General features: G+C 45.5%; 1 protein-coding gene across 1 annotated transcript; it reads left to right on the top strand.

Annotated features, from left to right (window-relative positions):
- Positions 1-2,602: 2,602 nt before the first annotated feature.
- On the top strand, positions 2,603-19,985 carry LOC118793589 (ADAMTS-like protein 1). Its single transcript, XM_036551813.1, has 13 exons — positions 2,603-2,616; positions 2,929-3,107; positions 6,164-6,293; positions 7,677-7,887; positions 10,732-10,911; positions 11,859-12,012; positions 12,515-13,580; positions 13,775-13,902; positions 16,264-16,417; positions 17,452-17,638; positions 18,108-18,217; positions 18,672-18,892; positions 19,158-19,985. Exons 1-13 carry the CDS (start codon positions 2,603-2,605, stop codon positions 19,262-19,264), a joined length of 2,841 nt encoding a protein of 946 aa, XP_036407706.1. The 3' UTR covers positions 19,265-19,985.
- Positions 19,986-21,162: the final 1,177 nt, after the last annotated feature.

Consider the following 21,162-nt stretch of genomic DNA (forward strand, 5'->3'; position numbering starts at 1 on the left):
GTGCCAAAACATATGATTTTATTCTTTGTGAGAGGGAGATCTTCCCAAAAAGCACATAAATAACCGCGTATAATACCGAATTGCTCAGAGGCCAAAAACAATATCTGCTTGCCATATGGACACAGATTACGGACGTGAAAAGAAGCGAAGAGGAAATTCTTGCTCTAGACTTATTGCACCTCCACTGCCAGAAGTCAAGCCTGCCATTTACCAGACATGATTAAACTACTGTAGCCTTGATGTGGACAACAACGTTTTTTTTAAAAAAATACTTTTGGGCCAACAGGTTTTGACCTGTATACTCCTCCAGTGTGCTCACACAACAGGTCATTACAATGCCTAACTGACTATGTAATTTCTCCTCCCAGCTGCTGTGGAAAATTCATCAGGCATCCCAGCATAAGTCACTGAACACTTGCTAACTGCATACAGATGTGTCCAGTGTTAGCCCGGGCATTTTCACAGGATGAATGATATTAATTAATCATTGTTCTCTCATTCAGTCATATAATTTGGCATGAATTTTGCTCTTTATGTAGTATTCAATTACCAATGTTTTTGTCCACTGTCTCCATTCAGAATATTTGTATATGCTTTTCAACACTTTTTTCACACCATGGAATCTGTTGCATTCCTGTTTTTTGTGGTTTTTTTAACCAAAAGAAGTTTTTTAGACAGCGAAGTAATGTTCATGCCATGTCAGTGCATTCAGCCTTACACAAGCAGAATGTTCAGTGCAATATTATGCATTTCACACAAATCATACAAACATTTCATGTTAAACAGTGCTTTGAGGGCAGGCACATGCTGATCACAGGGGATAACAACCCATCTGAAAAAGGATAAGAGCCTTTTAAAAAAAAAAAACTTGTCTCACTTTACAGTAAAGAGCGTATATTTTGCAACTATTTAGAATAACACCATAATATAACTAAATATATAACTATATATAACTATGAGGATGGAGTAGCAAAAGACTTTTGCTGAGCCCTGAGAATAAGGAACTGGTGGGTGTTTTTCGTCTGCTTTTGTCTGTTAGCTAATCGTTTGCAACCATTTGAGCGGTTAACTAAATTTGGCATTTTCTTTGTTATGACGTGTCTCTGTGAGTGCATGACTGTGAGCAGTGTATATCTGAGGGATTTCTCAACAATTGGAAAATACCTCTGTGCGACACAGTTTTATCATTTGCAACGTGGCCTTCAGCGGGCTCCAAAACGCTTGCAAGGTGGCCAAAACTCCGTCCAAATGGAATGTGTCCTGTTGGTACTGTGCCTCGCTGATAGCAGACTCTCAACCAGAGAAAGGCAACCCCAGTCATACAGAGCCAATTTTGTGTTTTTTAGGTTATAGCTATATTTAAAAAAACACACATTTTGACCTTGAATCACTGGTGATTTTTGTATCTGTGCAAACTTCAGCAGACTTCTGTCAGGAACTCAACTTTCCACATGAAGACATCAGTCAGGAATTGAACCATATGATGTAGACATCGATCAGGAACTTAACCTTACCAATGCAGACGTCAGTCAGGAGTCCCTACTGTGTCAGGAGGCTCTGGATAGGAGTGTTCAGAATGAGCACATGCAAATTTAACTCAGCTGATTAAATACAGTTCAGTCTTGAACTCAACATCTGAAGCAGAACAAAGTCCTGAACTCTGTACATCCTGCCCTTTAACAGACTGCTCCTACTTTTTCCAATACAGAAGCTGTCTGAATTGCAGTTTGAGGTGGTGTTTTTATCTGGTGTCTTCTGCCTCTACACAGCCTGGAATGAGTGTTAAGCCTGCTATGTTAAATGGGCCAGCCATCTTGTCTTGGGGTACCTTAATGTGCTCACTGACAGAAAGTTATAACGGCAGGATCATTTCTACAAAAAGTTCCCACACTTTACTACAAATCATATCATTCTCGATTTAGCTGTGCACATATCAAGGCCAACAGTTTTTCTTCCTACAGAGTGACTTTGCTGAAAATGTACTTGAGATAATACCCTTTAGAGGTGTACAAACCAGTGTGGCACCCAAGATTTTATACTCTCAACCCACCAGTGTCCTAAAGACTTTTCCATACTGTTTCCCTAACTGTAATATCCTTCTTTGGATTAGCTTTCTCCTGCATGACCCAGATATCTCAAGTCTCATGTCTGGTTTTGGTCTGAATCATGAATTTGGGTCCTGGTGTCCACATCTTAAGCCACTCTGCTTCACAGTTAAATCTGTGACAGTCCTTCTCAGTCCTATATTATAGTTCTGAAGATATGCTGGCAATAGTGAAGGCCAGATTCCTGAAGGCCAATAACATGGACTGTTCTAGAAATATTTCTCTTCTCAGACCCATTCTTAAATACTAAGAATGGTGCATCAAAGGGATTTATCCAAGAAAGCCCAACTCTAATGCTTAACAGCTGTTAAATTAACTGAGGAAAAACTAAATTTTAGAAATATTTCCTCAGTTTATGAACTGAATGACTAAAATGTGTGAAGTTTAATAAGATGGCAAGAAAATGACATTATTTTCTTGGAGGTTTTTTATTATAGTTTATTCATGTTGTGATGATAGGTTTCTGCCCATATTCATTTTAAGTGTTTATGTCCCAAATGTGTCACTGGATGTACAGATGATTACTGACTGTGGTTATATATAAATTAAATGAATTATAAATGAAGTGTGCCTTGATCCTTGATGGATATATACATATTGATCCTGTGGTGTGGAAAAAAATGTGGTGTCAACATTAAAAACATAGCAGAAATGTATATGCATACAAATGTATAATGTATAAAAAAAGGTATATGCATTGCTTAAGGTAAAAACACATATGCTGCAGGTGACCACTGAATAGAACATGCATTTTACTGATACAGTACCTGCCAGTTAATATTATGCATTATTCACCTATGTTTGTGTATGTGTGTTTGTGCAGGTTCATCCCAGGACCTTGGTCCCCTTGCAGCAGGACCTGTGGTGCAGGTACACAGAGGCGGGTGGTGAAGTGCCAGGTGCTGCTGTCCTTCTCCCAGGCGGTAGCCGACCTCCCGGACGATGAGTGCGAGGGCACCAAGCCCCCGGCGACTCAGCCCTGTTACCGCAGCCCCTGCAGGGGTGGGGGTGGGGAGGAGGAGGAGGAGGGGGAGGAGGAAGAGGGAGATGAAGAGGAAGAGGAGGCCAGGCCCGTTGACAAAGAGGAGCTGCATGACTGGGAGTACGAAGGCTTCACAGAGTGCTCTGCAACCTGCGGAGGAGGTAAAGGACTGTGTGCCAAAGATGGCCAAGCCAGGTTCCATAGTGGCTTAGCTGGCTAAGGTGCATGTTCCACCACCAGGCTGAGCCCAACAGCATGAGGCTTTACGGGTTCCAGGCTAGGCTATGTCATTACCTTACAATACCCTGTAGTCTGCAGCAGCAGGACACAAATGGCTTCATTCCACCAGGAGCAGGGTGGGACACTTCGGCCAGGGTCTCCTAGCAGCACACTGTAGCGAGTCATATACACCTGCTCAGAGGGTTTCGTCTATCCTCCATTCAGCATTTGCTTCACTGTGGTGCATTGTGGGACTTGTAGTATGAAAAATAACCATTGGTTGTGTGCAAGCATATTAGAGGCTTTCATTTGTTTCTTAAGTTCCCCTGCACAAGTATAGTAAGTGCTGTAGAGAGGCGAGCTTAATGTACAATTTGATTCCAGAAGGCTGTAAAGTGGAGAAAACAATAAGAAAAGACAGTCAAGCTAACATTGTAGGAGCTGGGGGAGGACCTTTGTTTATATGCAAAGTGTAAAGTGTAAAATCTGCAGTCACAGTGTAAGTTGGTGGGAGTTTGTGGCCTGTTACCACGCTTTCTGTGTCTGCACGTCCATGGAACCCGCTCATGCAGATCTGTTACTCATTAAAACCACATAACTTCCTGCTTTGGCAAAGCAAATTTAGCAAAGAACACCCTTGTTAAGTGTAATGTAGGATTCACCACAGTGGTCTATCTGCTGTGGGGATTTGTTTTTTTTTTTTCAAAGGGGTCTCTGGGGATGGAAGCATGTAAACTTTTGGTTTCACACCACATGACCTTTCAGCTGTTCCTCTTTAATGCTACACTGTCACTGCTGTGTGGCCCAGGCCACAGACCTGCTCCATAAATCTTCAAAAGGAGCACAACAAAATTAAAAATCACACAGAATATGTTAGAACAGACAGTTGAAAGATTTAACCATCCTGTTATGTATTTACATGTTTATTTGTAGATGTGATTCCAGGGCTGTATTTTGTACACAGTGGGTCTTGCACCTTCATGCTGGCCTGCATGCATTCCGTTTGCACGCGACCAGTTAAGGGCCCGGTCCGCAGTCCTTTGGCTCCGTCTCAGAGTCCTGGCGCGGGTGCGTCACGTGCCGAGTTTCCCCAAACAGCCCGCCAGCTTGCGTTAGAGCCGCATTTCATCTGGGCCCCCCGAATGCGGCTTGAAAGATCTGAGGTGACCCTGCGACTCCCAAGTGTTTCAAGACCCAGCGGGCTGAGTAATAAAAAAGTCATTTCTTTCGTGATTAGGCTCCGTATCGTGTATCACACACAACAAGAGGCCGCGCTTCTGCAGAATGTCACGTTGGCAGAGCGTTTGAAGCAGAGGGAGTGTCTGTGCTTTGGCCGTTATTGCCTTTGACATAAGCAGATGAATTAGAGATTTATATAATGCCTCATAAGTATGTATACATGTGTGTCGAGGGTATCTGACCGTGACAGCCCTCTCGCACTGAATCACTCTTTCCACTCTCTGTTTGACATCAATTCAGCTTCATTTAATGCAATCAGTTGCCTTTTTTCAGGTTTTTAATATTTTGACTTCCTTTTCGTAAATACTGTTGCCTGAGTTGAAGTAAGCGAGGGTTTTAGGGGGTAATGACAAGATTCCAGCACTATAGCACTAATATAAGGCATCTGTTCTCATTCCTTTTCATCATTCTAACAGTCATAAAGGTTGGCTTTGCTAGGCTGGTTCTCTGCAAACAGATTGTTCTTTGGAAGGGAATTATGGAAAACATAGAGTACATTGACAAAGACAGCATTTTTGTAATGAAAAACATTTTTGAGGGATCTTAGCAGTTAAAGTGGTGGGATTTTTTTTATGTTTCAACATGACACCATTGCCTTTTGTTTTCTGGCCTTTTTGTTTTTGAGTATCCCTCTCTGGTGGCAGTGACGTATATTGGTCTTTTCTCTATCCAGGACCTGCACCTAATTGTGCTCAACTGAAGAGCTAGTAGGGCCATTTGCAAACTTCATTTGCCTGCTTTGATCGCTCTGAGCTGCTAAACCTCCTCCCATCACTCTCACCTGAGTGTCCAGCTTTGATTGGTCCAATCATTTTGAACTGTGCAGCCAGCTCTGATTGGTTCAATCATTTTGAACTGTGCAGCCAGCTCTGATTGGTTCAATCATTTTCAACTGTGCAGCCAGCTCTGATTGGTTCAGTTATTTTGAGCTGAGAAGACAGCTCTGAGTGATCTAGTCACTCTAAGCCACACAGTCAGATCTGATTGGTTCAATCATTCTGAGCTACACTGCCACCTCAAATAATTCTGAGCTGTTGCAGTCAGCTCTGATTGGTCTGAGTCGCTGCCAGCTCCCTAAAGTGAAAAGGACATCCAGAGAATAAACAATGGGGATTTCTTAGGAGAGGAGCAGCAGTTACGTGAGGCAGTGCCAAGAGCTTGGATTTGAGGAATATGCGGAAAGTCAGGGTCCTGGGAAGGCCATATGCAAACAGTCATAAAGAAAATCGGACCTTTAGAAGCTGGCATTTGCTCACAGGCAACAGCAACAGTTGAGAATGATTAAACAGGTCACACTTGCCTGGTCATTGCATTCTGTGTGTGTGTGTGTGTGTGTGTGTGTGTGTGTGTGTGTGAGAAAGAGAGAGAGAGAGACTCAGTGTGCTTGTGTGTGTGAGTGCATGTGTATATGTGTGTGTGTTTATCATGAATTCCTGAGTGATCCTGCATTTGTTTGTATGTGTGTGTGTGTGTGTGTGTGTGTGTGTGTGTGTGTGTGTGTGTGTGTGCATCTGTGTGTGTGTGTGTGTGTGTGTGTGTGTGTATGTATGTCTGTGTGTGTGTCTGTTTATCACAGTTCTCTGAGTGATCTTGCGTGTGTTTGTGTGACATGTTTCAGGTGTGCAGGAAGCGGTGGTGATCTGTCTGAATAAGCAAACCCAGGAGCCCTCAGAGGAGAGTCTGTGTGTGAGCGCCCGCCGGCCCCCTCAGCTGCTCCGGGCCTGCAGCACCGAGCCCTGCCCGCCCAGGTGAGGAGTGGCCTGATACAGGGGGCTCCCTGCCCTGCTCCCCTCCATCCACACTCTGCCTGCAGTCTGAGCATGTCCACCGTTCCTTTACTCCTCTCGTTCTCTCTGCACATCGTGAAGAAGAATAAAACCATTTCCACGTCGTCCCGCTGCACTCAGCTGGACCTCGAGCAATGCCGCCTCTCTGGTGCTTTGTGCGGGGAACACATTTGTCCGTTTTGAGCCCAGATTTATGTACCCGTGTTCACTCCTAGAGGAGATAAAGAGCGGTTATTTTCCCAGCTACAGTGTGGTGCCCACACAGTGGGAGAGAGAGCACAGAAGCAGTGTGGCTCCCTCTGAGATCAGGAAATGAAGCCCGTCTTCCCTTCTCGCTAAACTGACTGGTGCAGACAAGCCCCAGATTGGGTTTCAACTGAATGGCTGGAAAGACTGCTGAGTTAGAGACAGTCTCTGTAATATCAGTACTGTTGATCTTCTCCGCTATAATGGGCTCTCGTTCACATAAAAAAACCACACAAATTGGACTCAAACAGTGATATGTAACTATAGGCAATCAATAGTGTCTGAATAGCACAGAAAACTATGCGCACATCCACGTTATCCACATTATATCTGTGGGTACATACTCCATCCCTTTCTTCCTTTCTTACAGGCCTCATTGTGGACTGTCCTCTTGTTTATTTATGTTTTTTTTTAGTTTTTCTTTGCCTTTTTGAGCTGCATTCACCAGATGAACATCCTACTGTGACCAAAATATTATTAATCTAGTTCATTTTTAGAAAAGCCCTTTGAGGAACTATTTATAGACCTCTGTGAAAACATTAGAGAATAAGCATATGCCTCATAAAAAGATAGATTTGAGCCATTAAACAGCGTTTTCAGTCATTAAAATGCCCGATCCATTGGCGAATGCAAAGTAGGTTTTGCGGTAGCCTGCACTTTGAGAATTATACCATTCATCAAAGACACTGTGGTGTTCCACAGCTCATGTTCAGTCAGAAAACCCAGAGGTATTCTGTATTCCCACTCCTGTTTTGTTAAGTGTTAAGTTATGTTTTCAAGTACAACAAACTATGTGTTGGGGCTGTTTCCCTTGGCCATAGACCCCCCTGCCCCCCCTTGGTTCCTTTCCCTTTTAAAGTGAGCCCATGGCGCTCTGTTAGCGGAGTCGTCCAGCTTGAAATAGTGTTTCTCTGTGTGACTGGGGCAGCCTGCTGAAGAGAGGTTTCGGTATTCTCGTGGCCGACGCTGCGAGGGTCTGGAGTCTCGCAGAGCGATGTGGGATGTCTCCAGCTCCTGCAGAAGACCCAACAGCCCTGTCATTTTGGGTGACCCACTGGTGACACCGCTCTCACCCCCTGTCCATGTCGCCTGCTACAGGTGGGAGACAGGGGCTTGGAGCTCCTGCTCAGCCACCTGTGGTGTGGGCCTGAGGACCAGGGCTGTGGCCTGCATCCACCTCCAGTCCCGGGAGAGCAACCATACGGTCACCCTTAGTGATGACAAGTGCCGGGCACCGAAACCCACCCCCGTCCAGGCCTGCAACCGCTTTGACTGCCCACCCATGTGGGAGCTGCGGGACTGGGGGCAGGTAAGACTATGGTTCGATGGAGAGGGTAGTTATATACTGGGGGAAGCTGTGTGGTGTAGTGATAAGGAGCACAACTATCAATTCCTAGGTTCAATACCCGCGTTGGGATAGCAGTTTGGTGTAATGGTATGGAGCAGGGCTTGTAACCAAAAGGTTGCTGGTTTGATTCCCCACTAGGGCACTGCTGCTGGACCCTTGGGCAAGGTACATAACCCAGAATAGTAAAGCTTCAGTAAATATCCAGCTGTATAAATGGATGAAACTGTAATCTAATGTATGTAAGTTACTCTGGAGAAGAGCATCTGCTAAATGACTATAATGTAATGTAGGTGGGCCACTGCTGTTCTATACTTGCGCAAAAAGGATGCCTCAGTAATTATCCAGCTGTATAAAAGAATAACATGCAAAATTGCTGTCTGTGTACAATATGTAGTGCTGGATAAGCAAATGTAACATGATACTGAAGTAGTACTTTTGCTTACTTTGTTTTCGTGTTTATGAAGAATCAGATGGGTTTTCAGTTATAATTTGTTAGGGAATATCTACAAATATCTACCACAGTAAAAGCTGTCGACCTCACCTCCAAGTGGAGATATTCCACTGCCACATAAAATAGCAGCTGTCTCAAAGACAGCGGCATTTCCCAACTCTTGAGTCTTGATTTCTGTCATGGGTGGGCAATGTCAGGAACTGCCTGTGTCTTTTTAGTTTGTGTTGCATTTTATTCAGTGTCCTCATACCATGAGTAGTTTCATATCTGAATTGGAATGTTTATTAATGGTTTTCCACAAAGGCAATATCCGTATTCACAAGTGTCCTGATAGCTGGAATGAAGGGAAGAATGACGTCACCGTGAGTTACAGTCTAAAGGAAAGCCTTTCCACTCTGCCTGAGAATGTTCTTTCCATGTCATTATTTGGAAGGGTCTAAGCAATGACAAATTTGACCCAAACCCTTTTAAAACACTGCCCTTGAATTTATAACTGTGTAGCTGTTGGAATAAAGACAAAACGTTAAGACTTGACATTAGAAGGAACTCATGTTAAGAAAACTTTTACTCTCCAACCCAGAGTCCGTAAATCAGTTTTTCATTAAGTTGCAGTCACACGTGGTCTATAATGCAATTAATAAAAAGCAATTGTAAATTTAATTTATGTAGCATCTTTCACAAAACGTTTGAAACACAAAGTGCATTACATGGGAAAATAAAACTGAAAGCTGAACAAGATAAATAATAACAAGAGTATTAAACAGTGAAAAACATTAAAGTATTGAGGAGACAAACAAAACATTAGTCATTTAAAGTAATACATCAAATGCATACATACAATGCATACATAGAGTTCTCTCAAAGACAGCCTGTCTGACAGGCAAGCAGACGGAAAAGAAAACCATACAAGAATTAAACAATAACAAGGAAATGGGCCAACTACTTACATTATTACATTATTGTCATTTAACCGACACTCTTATCCAGAGTGACTTACATGGGTTACAATTTTATCCATTTATACAGCTGGATATTTACTGAAGCAATTGTGAGTTAAGGACCTTGCCTGAGGGTACAGCAGCAGTGCCACAGCAGGGAAGTGATCCAGCCCAAACTTTCAGTTGTGGGCCCTGCTCCTTACCGCTATGCCACACTGCCGCCCTGTTGTATGAGAAGTTAAATATATGGGTCTCAAGTCTAGATTAGAGTATTCTAATTTTCTCTGACTCCCAAACATGGTGAGGCAAAGTGTTCCACAGTTTCAGGGCCCTGTAACCTAATGTACTGCCACCTCTTTTGACCTTTGAGATATTTGGAAGAAGTAGGCAGTCAGCCATGGAGCTCTAGAAGGATTGCATCAAACAGTAAGTTTGCTGAGGTATGACAGAACAGCCCTGTTAATATCCTTGTAAGTAAGCAGTTGGATGTTGAAGTAGGCTTGGTATTTGACGGGGAGCCAATAAAGAACGTCTAGCACTAGTGATATGATCTTTGTGTTAGCTTGCATCCTTGCTGCAACATTTTGGACAGGTTATAATGTGCATTAAGTGTGGAGAGCTGCCTAACAATAAGCCACTGCAATAATCAAATCTGGGAAAGAAAAAGTTCTTCTGCATTTTGGACGCAAAGGAAGCATCTTAGTTTGGCAATGCTTCCCAGATGAAAAAAAAAAGCAAATCCAGAAATACTTTTTATCTGCATTCCCAGCGAGAGGTCTGGGTCGAATGTTACAGCAGGATCTTAAAACATAGCTTTCTGAGTCCCAAAAAGACCATCCATATTGAGGACAAACCATGCCATTTTGTCACGGAGCTAGTTGGGACCAATAAATAGAATTTCCGAGTTGAGCAAGAGGAAGCTATCAGTCATCGAATTTCTTACCTCACAATGACATACAGTTAGTTTCTCAATAAACAAGTCCTCTTTCTCCTTTTTGGGAGCCATAAACTGAGTATAGTCACCTTAGTAAAGAAAATTGGCACCATGATCTGTCTGATAATCCCTCTGAAGGATGAGCAGAGGAAAGCAGAGGCCCAAACATAGATCCTTATGGTACTCATTTTATTGTTTTATCTTTCATTACATATGTACTACTCGTTGGTACATATTATATTTGACCTGCTGGATGTTTAATCTGTCAGTATGTGTTGTCTGCTAGAGTTTTGGACCATGGAAGATAGAGAAGGGAGAATCTGTGTTTTAAGATTCTGTAATGGAAGAAGAATCTGTACTGAAACTTGTATGGCTTGGGGAAACGATTATTATGGACTATGGAGGGATTGCTTTGAGAATTCTGACTCCACCATCACCTGTGACACAGTTGGCAATAACCATTGTATGGTTTGTCCTTTCAGTGTTCCCGTAGCTGCGGAGGTGGCACACAGAAAAGGGAGGTACTTTGTAAGCAGCGGCTGGCAGATGGCAGCATCCTGGAGCTGCCTGACACATTCTGCCCCTCCCCAAGCCCCCCCACCATCCAGTCCTGTGACAAGAGACAATGTCCCCCGAAATGGGTCCCCACAGAGTGGTCCCAGGTATGGTAAAAACACACCCAACCCTGCAAGCCCCCCCTGCCACAACCACAGAGACTAACAAGGACACAAGGGCAGACAGACATGTCCAATTGACAGATGTTTCTTTAATTTTTTTCTTTGCCTTTATGCAACACTGTTTATGCAGTGAATCATCAATTGTATATTAGGCTCATCTCACAGTGACAGCCTCTGGGCTCGTGCAGCTCTGAAGAGGGATGATTGCAGTCCTCTGATTATTAATTAAGGGCAGTCCGCGTGGTTTCCTATTCAGCTGTTATTGGTGAGTTTTGGTATGGCTGTAAGGTGACAATTATCAAGCCACGCTGTCTTTTGCAGACAGGATAAGTCCTCCAGTACACTCGCACACACCCAATGGCTGCTTTCCACACTAGCAGCCTCACAGTGCACTACTGTGGACTTTGTGTTTGTTGGAGCATAGGCATTACTCCACTGATGTCGTCTGAGCAGCTTGCAGGTACCTGACGAATAAAAGGGTGCCTGAGAGCGGCACAACCAGGAAACTCTGGCCAACCTACACACGTGTATCCCTGTTGAATCAAAGCCAATTTGTTCCAGCACTGTGGAAACTCATTGTTGGCAAATGACACCGGGCAGTTTCAAATCTCGCCTGTAGGGCCCAGCCTGCACTCAGAGCGACAGGCTTGCCGACTAAGCTGCTTCAGGACCCTGTGCATTAACAGGCCTTCAGTTTTACCCAAAAACTTAGTCCCCTGCTTGTTATACGTTTTTGCTGCTTCAAGTTATGCCTCCATAACGGCATTAACCTGATGGTAGTCGAGCATATTCAACTGCAATATAAGCTGTGTTAGAACTGAACTCTCAGGAATGCTGCAAATCCCCAGTGAGGAGGCTGACAAGGGTTAGAATAACAGCTCTGTGTGACTGGCGTTTAACGTGGCATTACTGAGTGGTATTTGTGTTGTCAGTGCTCGGCAACCTGCGGAGAGGGCTCCCAGAGACTGCTTATGGTGTGCAAGAAGCAGGAAGAGAACGGGGAGTACCGGACCCTGGCGCCCGCGGCCTGCGCTCCTCTCCCTCAGCCCACGACCGTCCGAGCGTGTTCCCTGGGACCCTGCGCGAGTAAGAGCCTTTGTTTGGTCTGGACCGCGGTCCGCAGCAACGGGCCGCCACAGGGGGGTTTATTGCAAAATAAAAACGCTCTAATTCGCCTTTTGTGAACCCACTTGAGCCATTGACATGGAATATTCAACATTGCTTTATTGTTTTTTCTTACACTTCAGGTTGGTTTTGAGCTTTTATTATTTGGACGGCAATGTAACTGGCAAGGGACCAAGCACTGCGGCACATCAATATGTTATTAATTGGTTGTGGAAAAAATAAGGGGGGGGAAAAAAAACTCAGTTTCACCTCATTCTTTGACAGTCCAAAAACAATTTTGGGGGAAATTAAAATGTGAGTTAACTGGGCCAGATGGAAACACATAGTTTACTGAAAAGGGAGCCCCTCCTTTGTATTTCTTGCTTCCAGCAGGAGTCACCAACCTCTGGTTGAAGGGTGCACTTCCGTTATGTGCTGGAAGCACAGCATGATTGCAATCATATTCTTCTATTTCGTGTTCCAGGGACTTTCAAGCCAGGAGGCACAAAATTGGGTCCAAGCATCCTAGCTCAGAGAAAGGTTTACATCCAATGGAAGAAGGAGAAGAAGCTGCAGTTCATCATGGGGGGGTACGCATACCTCCTGCCGAGGACCTCCGTGTTCATCCGCTGTCCTGTCAGGCGCTTCCGAAAAGGTCAGATCAGGTGGCTGAAGGACGGCAAGCCCCTGGTCAGCCAGCCCCACCTCATGGTCACCCCACTGGGCTACATCAAAATCCAGCACCTCAAGGCTTCTGACGCAGGGGTGTATACATGCGTGGCAGGGCAAGCGCAAGAGAACTTTGTCCTCAAGCTCATCGGCAGCAAACGGAAGCTGGCCGTCCCTGAGGGCAACCTGTGGCTGACAGACAGCGACAGGAAGGCCCAGCGGCAGGAAGGCCTGCGGGACAAGGCCCAGGCCCTCCGGGTCTCCTTCAGCCAGTACGACGGCATCGTTCAGCGTCTGCTGGAGCTGAAGGGATCGCTCCGGGAGGGCCAGGACTCCAAGGAGCTGCTGGACTCGGCTGAGAAGAACGTCTCCACCCTGGAGGAGGACGCCATCGGAGAGGCCTGGACCCCGCTGACGCTGGTGACAGAAACGTGGAGGCTGGATGAGATCATCAGGAACCTGTCCCTCCACCCCAGCGAGCTGCAGGGTCCGCATGGGGATCAGCTCCTGGCCCAACTGCTGGAGGAGCTCGCCAATAACCACGGGGAGAGCAATGAGTCCACATTGCACCATCCTGGCAGCACCTCCACAGAGTCCTCCACGCAGGGTTTTGTCCCTCACAAACCCAGAGCTGGCCAAGCCACCTCCAAGCCTGGGGGCTCCGCAGGGCCTCAGAAGGAACATCACAGACCCCCAGCGATCATACAGAAAGCCCTAAGCAGAGAAAAAGAGTCCCCCTCAGAGGTGGTGGCTCATGTGGGAGTACCGGTACTGCTGCCCAGACAGACTGCCAGCGTGGAGCTCCAGTGTGAGGCAGTGGGCAGCCCGGAGCCGGTGATCATCTGGTCCAAGGATGGGTTAGAGTTGCATTCCAGCAGCAGGTAAGAGGAGATGCCCGTTCCCAGTTCTCACCCAAACAACCTCTGCCAGCCAGTTTCTGTTGAAAGGAACACAGTATTGAGAGGCAGCTGTGATACCTGTCAAGGATCATAAGGTGCACTGCGTCTCTGTGCGTGTACAGTCAAGCCCCACGATGCTGTCTGGCTTCATTGGTTCTGTGTCTGTGTCATGGCAGAGTAGGCATACAGCCAGGGGGCTCCCTGAGAATCCTGGCTCCGAGTGAAGCCGACGCGGGGCTGTACACGTGCACTGCCAGGAACCCAGCCGGCTCCACCTCCCTGTCTTCACTGCTGAGGATAGCAGGTTTGACTGCCCACGCTTAATCTCGCCCCCATTCGGATCAGAAATCAGAAACATCTGCCTCTTCGCTTTGTCTAAACACCTTTAAACACACAGCTTTTCAATGCCAGGCTGCTCGATATCCAGAGAGACAAAGAGAGGGCCGCCGTCCAAGCAAAACACGAGAAGGAATGACTATTGAAATGTAACCACTGACAAATACCTCCTTGTCAGTAGATTTCCAGTGCATAGTCTCTGACTGTTACGCGTGTGTTTCATCTTGACATACAGACATATGAGCACATAAATTGTCCAGCCCTCTCTTGATTATCATCATGTCTGTCAGTTATTTACTTTGCGGTGTTCGCAGCCCTCTGGCACACTTCAAGACAAACCACATGAAACGCAGGAAATAAATTGTTCTAGCAAAACATCATTTATCTTTGTCTCCGCGGCCTCTGAAATATGATCCTCGAGGTGAGTAAATGGTTTCAGCACATTTTCATATCACTTAGGTGTCCTCTGCACACGCACGTCCTGACATGTGTCCACATGTATGACGTTACGGTGGAGAGTAACCATTATCAGGCTCTTTTCTTCCATCTCCAGAGCCCCCACAGACTGCCCCAGATGACCCGCTCTGGACTGCATTGGTTCATGCAGCAGAACCTGGCGTCCACACCCTGCTGTTGAGCGGCAATGAAAGCAGAACCAGTCTCCCAGCTGGCTCCACTGCTCTCCTTGGTCTGTCCCTTGCTTTTTCTTGTGATTTTTAACCTTTCTGCTGATTGCACTAGTTTTTTATTTATTTACCGGTTAAAGCGAGGGGCTACATTCAAGTCATGTATAACATGATTTGTACTGACTAGCAAAGAGGCAGGTGTTCCAGAGTGAGGATGGGGAAATGAAAATAAAAGTATTTTCAGGATTTGTATGGGCAAAGACTCCCAAGGGCTCCATCTGCAATATGATAAACTGTTCTGGTAGTTAACTGTACATTAAACGTATACATTGTCTGACATTTGTCTTTAGTTCGAGGGGAGTGGGCTGTTGATGGATGCAAAGATTGATGTCATACATTCAATTAAAGCTGGAGTTTCATTATGGTATTGAGTCATGCTGGTGTTCTCATTTAGGTTGTCCTGTGAGGGGTCACCCTAGACCCCAAGTGGCTTGGTTTCTGAACGGGCAGCCCCTGTTACGGGCAACAGGGGTACCTCATCAGCTACTGGCTGAGAACCAGGTCCTTAAGCTCCTCAACATTACCCTCAGCCTCAGGGGGGAGGTGAGCTGCCGGGCCGAGAATGAAGCAGGAAGCCTGCAACAGAGGACAGTTCTGGATGTACAGGGCAAGTACCCACACCTTCACTTTCTTCTTTTGAGATGAAAGGTCTTGAGTCGTTCTGTGTTTGTGGTCAGGACTGGAATCACTTCTGTTGTGCAGCTACTAGCTGAAGCACTGACACTTTTCACTTTTTCTACTGTACAATGCAGTATTCTGTGTTTTCAGCATCCTGTGGAAACCCCATAATTTCATTACATCCTCTACATGAAATAGTACAAACCAAAAGCAGTACTATACGGTACAATGCTGTGAATCTTTCTCAGTACAACATTGAGTGTTATTAGGGTTCTATTGTACTTTGTACCATAATTCTATTTAACCAGGTCAAAGCTTAAAGTCACATAACAGCATCTAAACAAAATATTGTGATTTAACATTTTATTAAGGAATTAAACAACAATACCTGGCTAGAGCTCTGACCATAAGCACTACAAATGCAAGCATTGCTGAAAAAAGTCAAATGATGCAATCAAGTGTGACTTACAAAACCAACTTTCTGAGTACCAATGTACTCTATAAGGTCGCATGCTATGCTCGAACCATTTGAAGTCCAGCAGAAACACTTTTAGATTTAGCAGAGGATGCACCGAAAGCCAGCACAGCTGAATCAGTCACAGGGTTCGCTCACGTGATACTGCGTGATACTGCCCCGGCCAGAAATGCTCTGCAAATGTGATTATTCATGAGTCATGACCTTGTTGTGGAGTGAACAAAGCATGGCTGTTGTCAGCTCCCCATGTGCTGGCCTCTGCAGCATCAGAGAATGATTAGGGACGCCAGGCAGTGTTTCATAGAGGATTAAGGGTGTGTGCCCAACTCAGATAATCTAAAGTGAGTGGATAAGTGGCATAAGGTGCTGAAAACTGTCCAAACTCTGTCCTTCTTGTCCTGTGTTGCCGGATAGAGCCGTGCACTGGTTTGTACATCACAAGAATACTGGAGTATGAATGAGGCAGTCTCGTTATTGTTTCGTTTGTTATCACAGGTGTAATTAAGGTAAGGTTATGTTATACCAGAGGTCTTGCATACTGCATTGGCAGTTACTGATGTCATGCTCTATATAGTCACAGGGGTCAAGACTCCAGGATCAAGGTGTCTGCTGGATGGGGAGGTGGGAAACCACTCACTGTGCCGAGACAAGAATGATACCACACAGAAGACAGCGTCCTGCCAAGGGCAACACTGCCCCCCAAGGTACCAGTGTGTTACTGCATGTGTGAGCACACAATGTCAGAGAAGGTGCATCTGCTATCTTCTCTGTTTGTCTTTAACTAAATATTCATTGTGTGAAACATTTATAGGGACTCATGAGTGTTGTCTCACAGTATGAAACAAAATAAGCACAAAATAAGCATTTTAATTATGCCAAAGAAAGTGATAAATATAAGAGACTAGTTTTGCTTTGTATGCGGTTTCCCTGTTCACTTTTGGTCTGTGTAGCAGCTCCACAAAGTGGCAGACTGTGGAGCTGCAGCCAAGCCAAGTGGAAAAACAAATGAGCAAAGAATAATGTGTGGCATTCTAAACACGAGCTAAAAGACTGTCACTGATTAATACTAAACGCAACAGACAGTAGTGGTAAACAGTGGTGATAGTCTTACCATATCTACAGTAGGATGAGTTTCTTAAATGTGTGTTGTTGTATTAGTAGGGAATGTTTCTTGTTGCAGTGGAGATGGGTAGTGACCCTGTACCAGGAAAGCTGTAGCGGACTTTAGTTTCTGAGGGATCCTCTCAGGTCAAGCTCATTATAACCTTCTTGTCTGGCCTCCTGTGTCAGCAGCTGAAAGGTGGTGATAGGAGAGATGTTCATTGTTTTCCGATGACAGCTGCTTGAAGTGTCTGCCACTCGGAAGTTTGAGCTTGCTTGGAATCTGTGTGCTGGAAAAACGGCATCCTGTATCCTGTATTTTGAGCCTTTTCACTGCGCTTAGAAAATGCGATGGAGGAGGAAATGTAATCTGTAGCACTGTTTAGTGATTTTGAATGATGTTAAGTGAAATTCACCTCAAGGGAGCATGTAAGACTGGAGTTAATTGTAGAGGGTAGTTATATACTGGGGGGAATCAGTGTAGTGTCTCATAAGCCAAAGGTTGCCAGTTCACTTCCCAGGTGGGGAACTGATGTTGTAGCCTCGGGGAACTGCTGAAAAGGCATGTCTCAGTGCATTGTGAGAATGGGTATGATCTGACAGGCTCTCCCTGCATCTCCCATGTCCCGGGGGGCAGGTGGGTGGTGCTCCCTTGGTCGCCTTGCTCAGTCAGCTGCGGCGGGGGTGTACAGACCCGGAGGGCGTCCTGCCAGCGGGGCACCTTAGAGGAGGACAGCTGCGTGGGAGCAGGGAGGAGACCTGCAGACACTCAGCTGTGTAACGCCATGCCCTGTGTGGAGTGGGCAACGTCAGCCTGGGGCCTGGTGAGCACGGGAACGCCCCCTCACCTGAGCATACATGAAGTCATGACTCATATGGTGATTTTTGGTGTCAGAATGTAATACTTCACTACAAGTAACTAATAGTAAAAGTTTTTTTGAAATGACATTTGTGTAAAAGCAGGCAGCAGTGCAGGACAGGAGCAGGCCTTTTACCCCAAGGTTGCAAGTTCAATTCCTCGCTGGGGCACTGCTGTTGTTGTAAAGTAAATATCCTGCTGTATAAACAGATAACCTAAGAGTTGTAACCTATGTAAGTCATGCTGGATGAGATCCTCTGCTAAGCAACCGAATGCAAAAGGCAATAAGAATATGTTTGTAGTGATTTATTACATATTAGGACAGCAGATACCCTCACTCACGATGACAAAACCATCTAAGGTGAACAGGATGTACTGTATCAGATGACAGGTTGTTTGTCCACTGTCCAACTGTGTGTCTCCCCATCTTTTAGTGTCACGGACAATGCATAGGGCCACGTCTGGCCACACAGCACAGACAGATGTTCTGTCAGGACAGGAACGGCACCCGGGTCCCCAACGCCGAGTGCAGCGCTCTGCGCAGGCAAGGCCTCATGACAGCCGCCCCCCGCTCCTCATCACAGAGGGGTGGAGTTCCCACTGTCACATGTTACTGTATCATATGAGGGCTTGTCAACACTCTGCACTGCAGTTCTGCTTTTCTATGTCCTGTGTTATCGACCACACAACTAACCGTGCCTCCATAATGCAATGCCATAATGCAATGCCTCTCCCACGTCTGGCTTTAGTCAGTATGAATGATCAGAATATTTGAGCCATGATGGGTTGGCTGTTTTCAGGCCGGATGTTGACTAGATCTAAATCGTGGAGTACTTTTTGCATGAGACCATGTGGAGTGAGTGACTGAAGAAGTGGTTTGGACAGGAAGCAGTATAAAAAAAGCAGTATTTGCTGTCCTTGGTGCCATGTCCCCGTATCCCTCCCTGTATGTGTGACAGTAGTTTATCACCCCGTGATGTTCTCCGTGGCTCCCGCAGGCCGGCGTCCTACAGGAACTGCTCCACGGAGGCATGCGCACTGCACTGGCGTGTGGGGCCCTGGACACAGTGCACCTCCACCTGCGGGAGCCACGGCTTCCAGTCGCGGCACGTGTCCTGCGCCCACCAGCGCAGCGGGAAGACGGCCCGGGAAATCAACTGCGTCTGGAGGCCCCGGCCCAGCAGCTGGCAGCGCTGCAACATCCTGCCCTGTGCCCGGGGTGAGTCCGAACCCCGCCCGCTCCACCCTCTCTCTCCCGGGAACTTACGTTACATTACCGTCATGTAGCAGACGCTTTTATCCAGGCTACTGTTTTACCCATGTAATACAGCTGGATATTTTTTGACCCAAGCACAAAAATGACCTTACTGAAAGGCTAAATCACATGCTGTGGCATTCACTAATTTGGATCTTTTTCTTTGTCCTTTATAATGGCTGCTTGTGTGTGTGTGTGTGTGTGTGTGTGTGTGTGTGTGTGTCCACAGGGGAGTGTAGGGACAGCACCAGGTACTGTGAGAAGGTGCGGCAGCTGGAGCTCTGCTCGCTGGCCCAGTTCAAGGCACGGTGCTGTGAGTCGTGCCGGAACACCTGAGGTTACACCTGCAACACACGCCTGATCCGCTAACCAGCCTGCCCGGAGAAGAACACCATCGGTCCGGACGGGAAAAAAAAAGGAAACGAAACAAGATGTAAACGTTCATTTGACACCAATGAAGGCTCTGATTTTGCTGTATGTGTTTGTTATGTTTTGTCACGACCGTTGCAGTAGATCAGAAAGCAACGAGACCCTTGTAGGAATTGCACTCAGAGGCACATAGAGGGTACTGTTTGGGGGACCTCCCAGTGTCCTCCCAACGGGAAGGATGTTGGTGAGCATTCACTGTGGATGAGGACCCATTCACCAGCTCCTGTCAGGCCTCACAATGTAAACTCATCAGAGGACATGCAGTGTATTGCATTTTATTGAAAAGACCTACAGGCCTCAAGTTTGTGATAGCAATTTGTTCTTTTTTTGTTCAAGAAAGTGCAGCAAAAAGCTGCCTTTTGTATATTTTTCAACATGGAGGAGGGCACTATCCCCTTTCGTAGCGAGCGTATTTTCAGCATGAGGCTGTGCAGCTTACATTCGGCACATGGACATGGTGGTTTTTGTGGTGAAATTGCAAGGGAAGGAAGTTCACTGCTGGCTGGCATAAGAGGGAGCAGCTCCCCACTGCCCTCAGCTGCACTTCAGCCTCCTTTAAGGTCCCCATTACAAGCAGTGGGCTGGTGTTCAACTCCGTTATCGGAGAGGATCGCGGGAACTAAGCATATCTACCCCAAAGAAAGGTCAGAGGTCGTATGGAAAAAAAAAAAAACAATGTGGGACTGAAGTTTGTTGTGGATTGTATTTTTCACTTTAACTGCTTAATAGAAAATGGCCTGATAGAACTGATAATGCCATTTCAAAAGCACTGCGATAAGAGTGTCTGTACTAACAGTGGAAGGTTGGAAGGTTGGAAGGTTGGAAGGTTGTTCAGCATCTTGTGTCATTTTAGGAAACTAGAACTGAAAATGGTACTCATCTTTTTTGCCACCCATCCCAGCAGAGGTGGACTGAGACAATTTCCCTGCAACGGGAAGGGGGGGTCCCATCAAGCTGCTTCATGCCACAGAAATCAGGATAATCCCAGATCTTAGTCTAATTATTTGTACACATAATAGTTTCTGCATAATTATAATCATCATTTCAGTGTTAGCCCCTTTTGTTCACATTAAACAAGATTGTTGTAGCATAAAATTGTAAAAGTGCAACTGCTGTGGCCATCACAAGTCCAAGCATCTGTCAATCAATATGCAGTTCTCTTAAGAGAGACTATACTACCACTCTCAGGGACTGAGGGCCCAGTTCAAATCACTGGCATTATTTTAGCCACAGTGAAACAAAAATTGACATTTTTACTTGTTACTTTTTAACTGATAGATATGACAATTTATTTTTCTAAAATGTCAAAAATAGGAAAAATGTTAGGTATCTTGCAATTTGTCTTAGTTTGGTGTTAAAAATTTTAGGTATCATTATGTCAGAACATTCTGCAGGATAGGAGAACCGGTCCCTTAGTTCCTTCATTTCTCAATTTTTCCCTTTCCCCCTTCCCCAGGTTTACTGCATAAACAGATTAAATATGCAAAACACTTTTCATTCTATTTCATGTATAGCTCATGTGAACATCATAAAGGTAGATGGTGACAGTGTGTGTTGTTGCACTAATGTATCATGATATGTGTTAAATGTCCAGACTGAGATGGAACATAGGTAATATAACCACATAGGGGTGTTATAAAACCACTGAGACCAAGCTTTAGGAAGTGAAAAATAAGATGTACAAAGAGTGAAACTTTAGGGGGTTTTCATCATAATTGTGCAATCTGACACTGTATCTGAGCACCAAAACCAAGGGAATCTCCAGACAGCTTGGAATTGGAAGTCTGTCCATACACAATCAGGCC

Source organism: Megalops cyprinoides, chromosome 18 (assembly GCF_013368585.1).
Source record: "Megalops cyprinoides isolate fMegCyp1 chromosome 18, fMegCyp1.pri, whole genome shotgun sequence".
NCBI classification, from domain to species: domain Eukaryota; kingdom Metazoa; phylum Chordata; class Actinopteri; order Elopiformes; family Megalopidae; genus Megalops; species Megalops cyprinoides.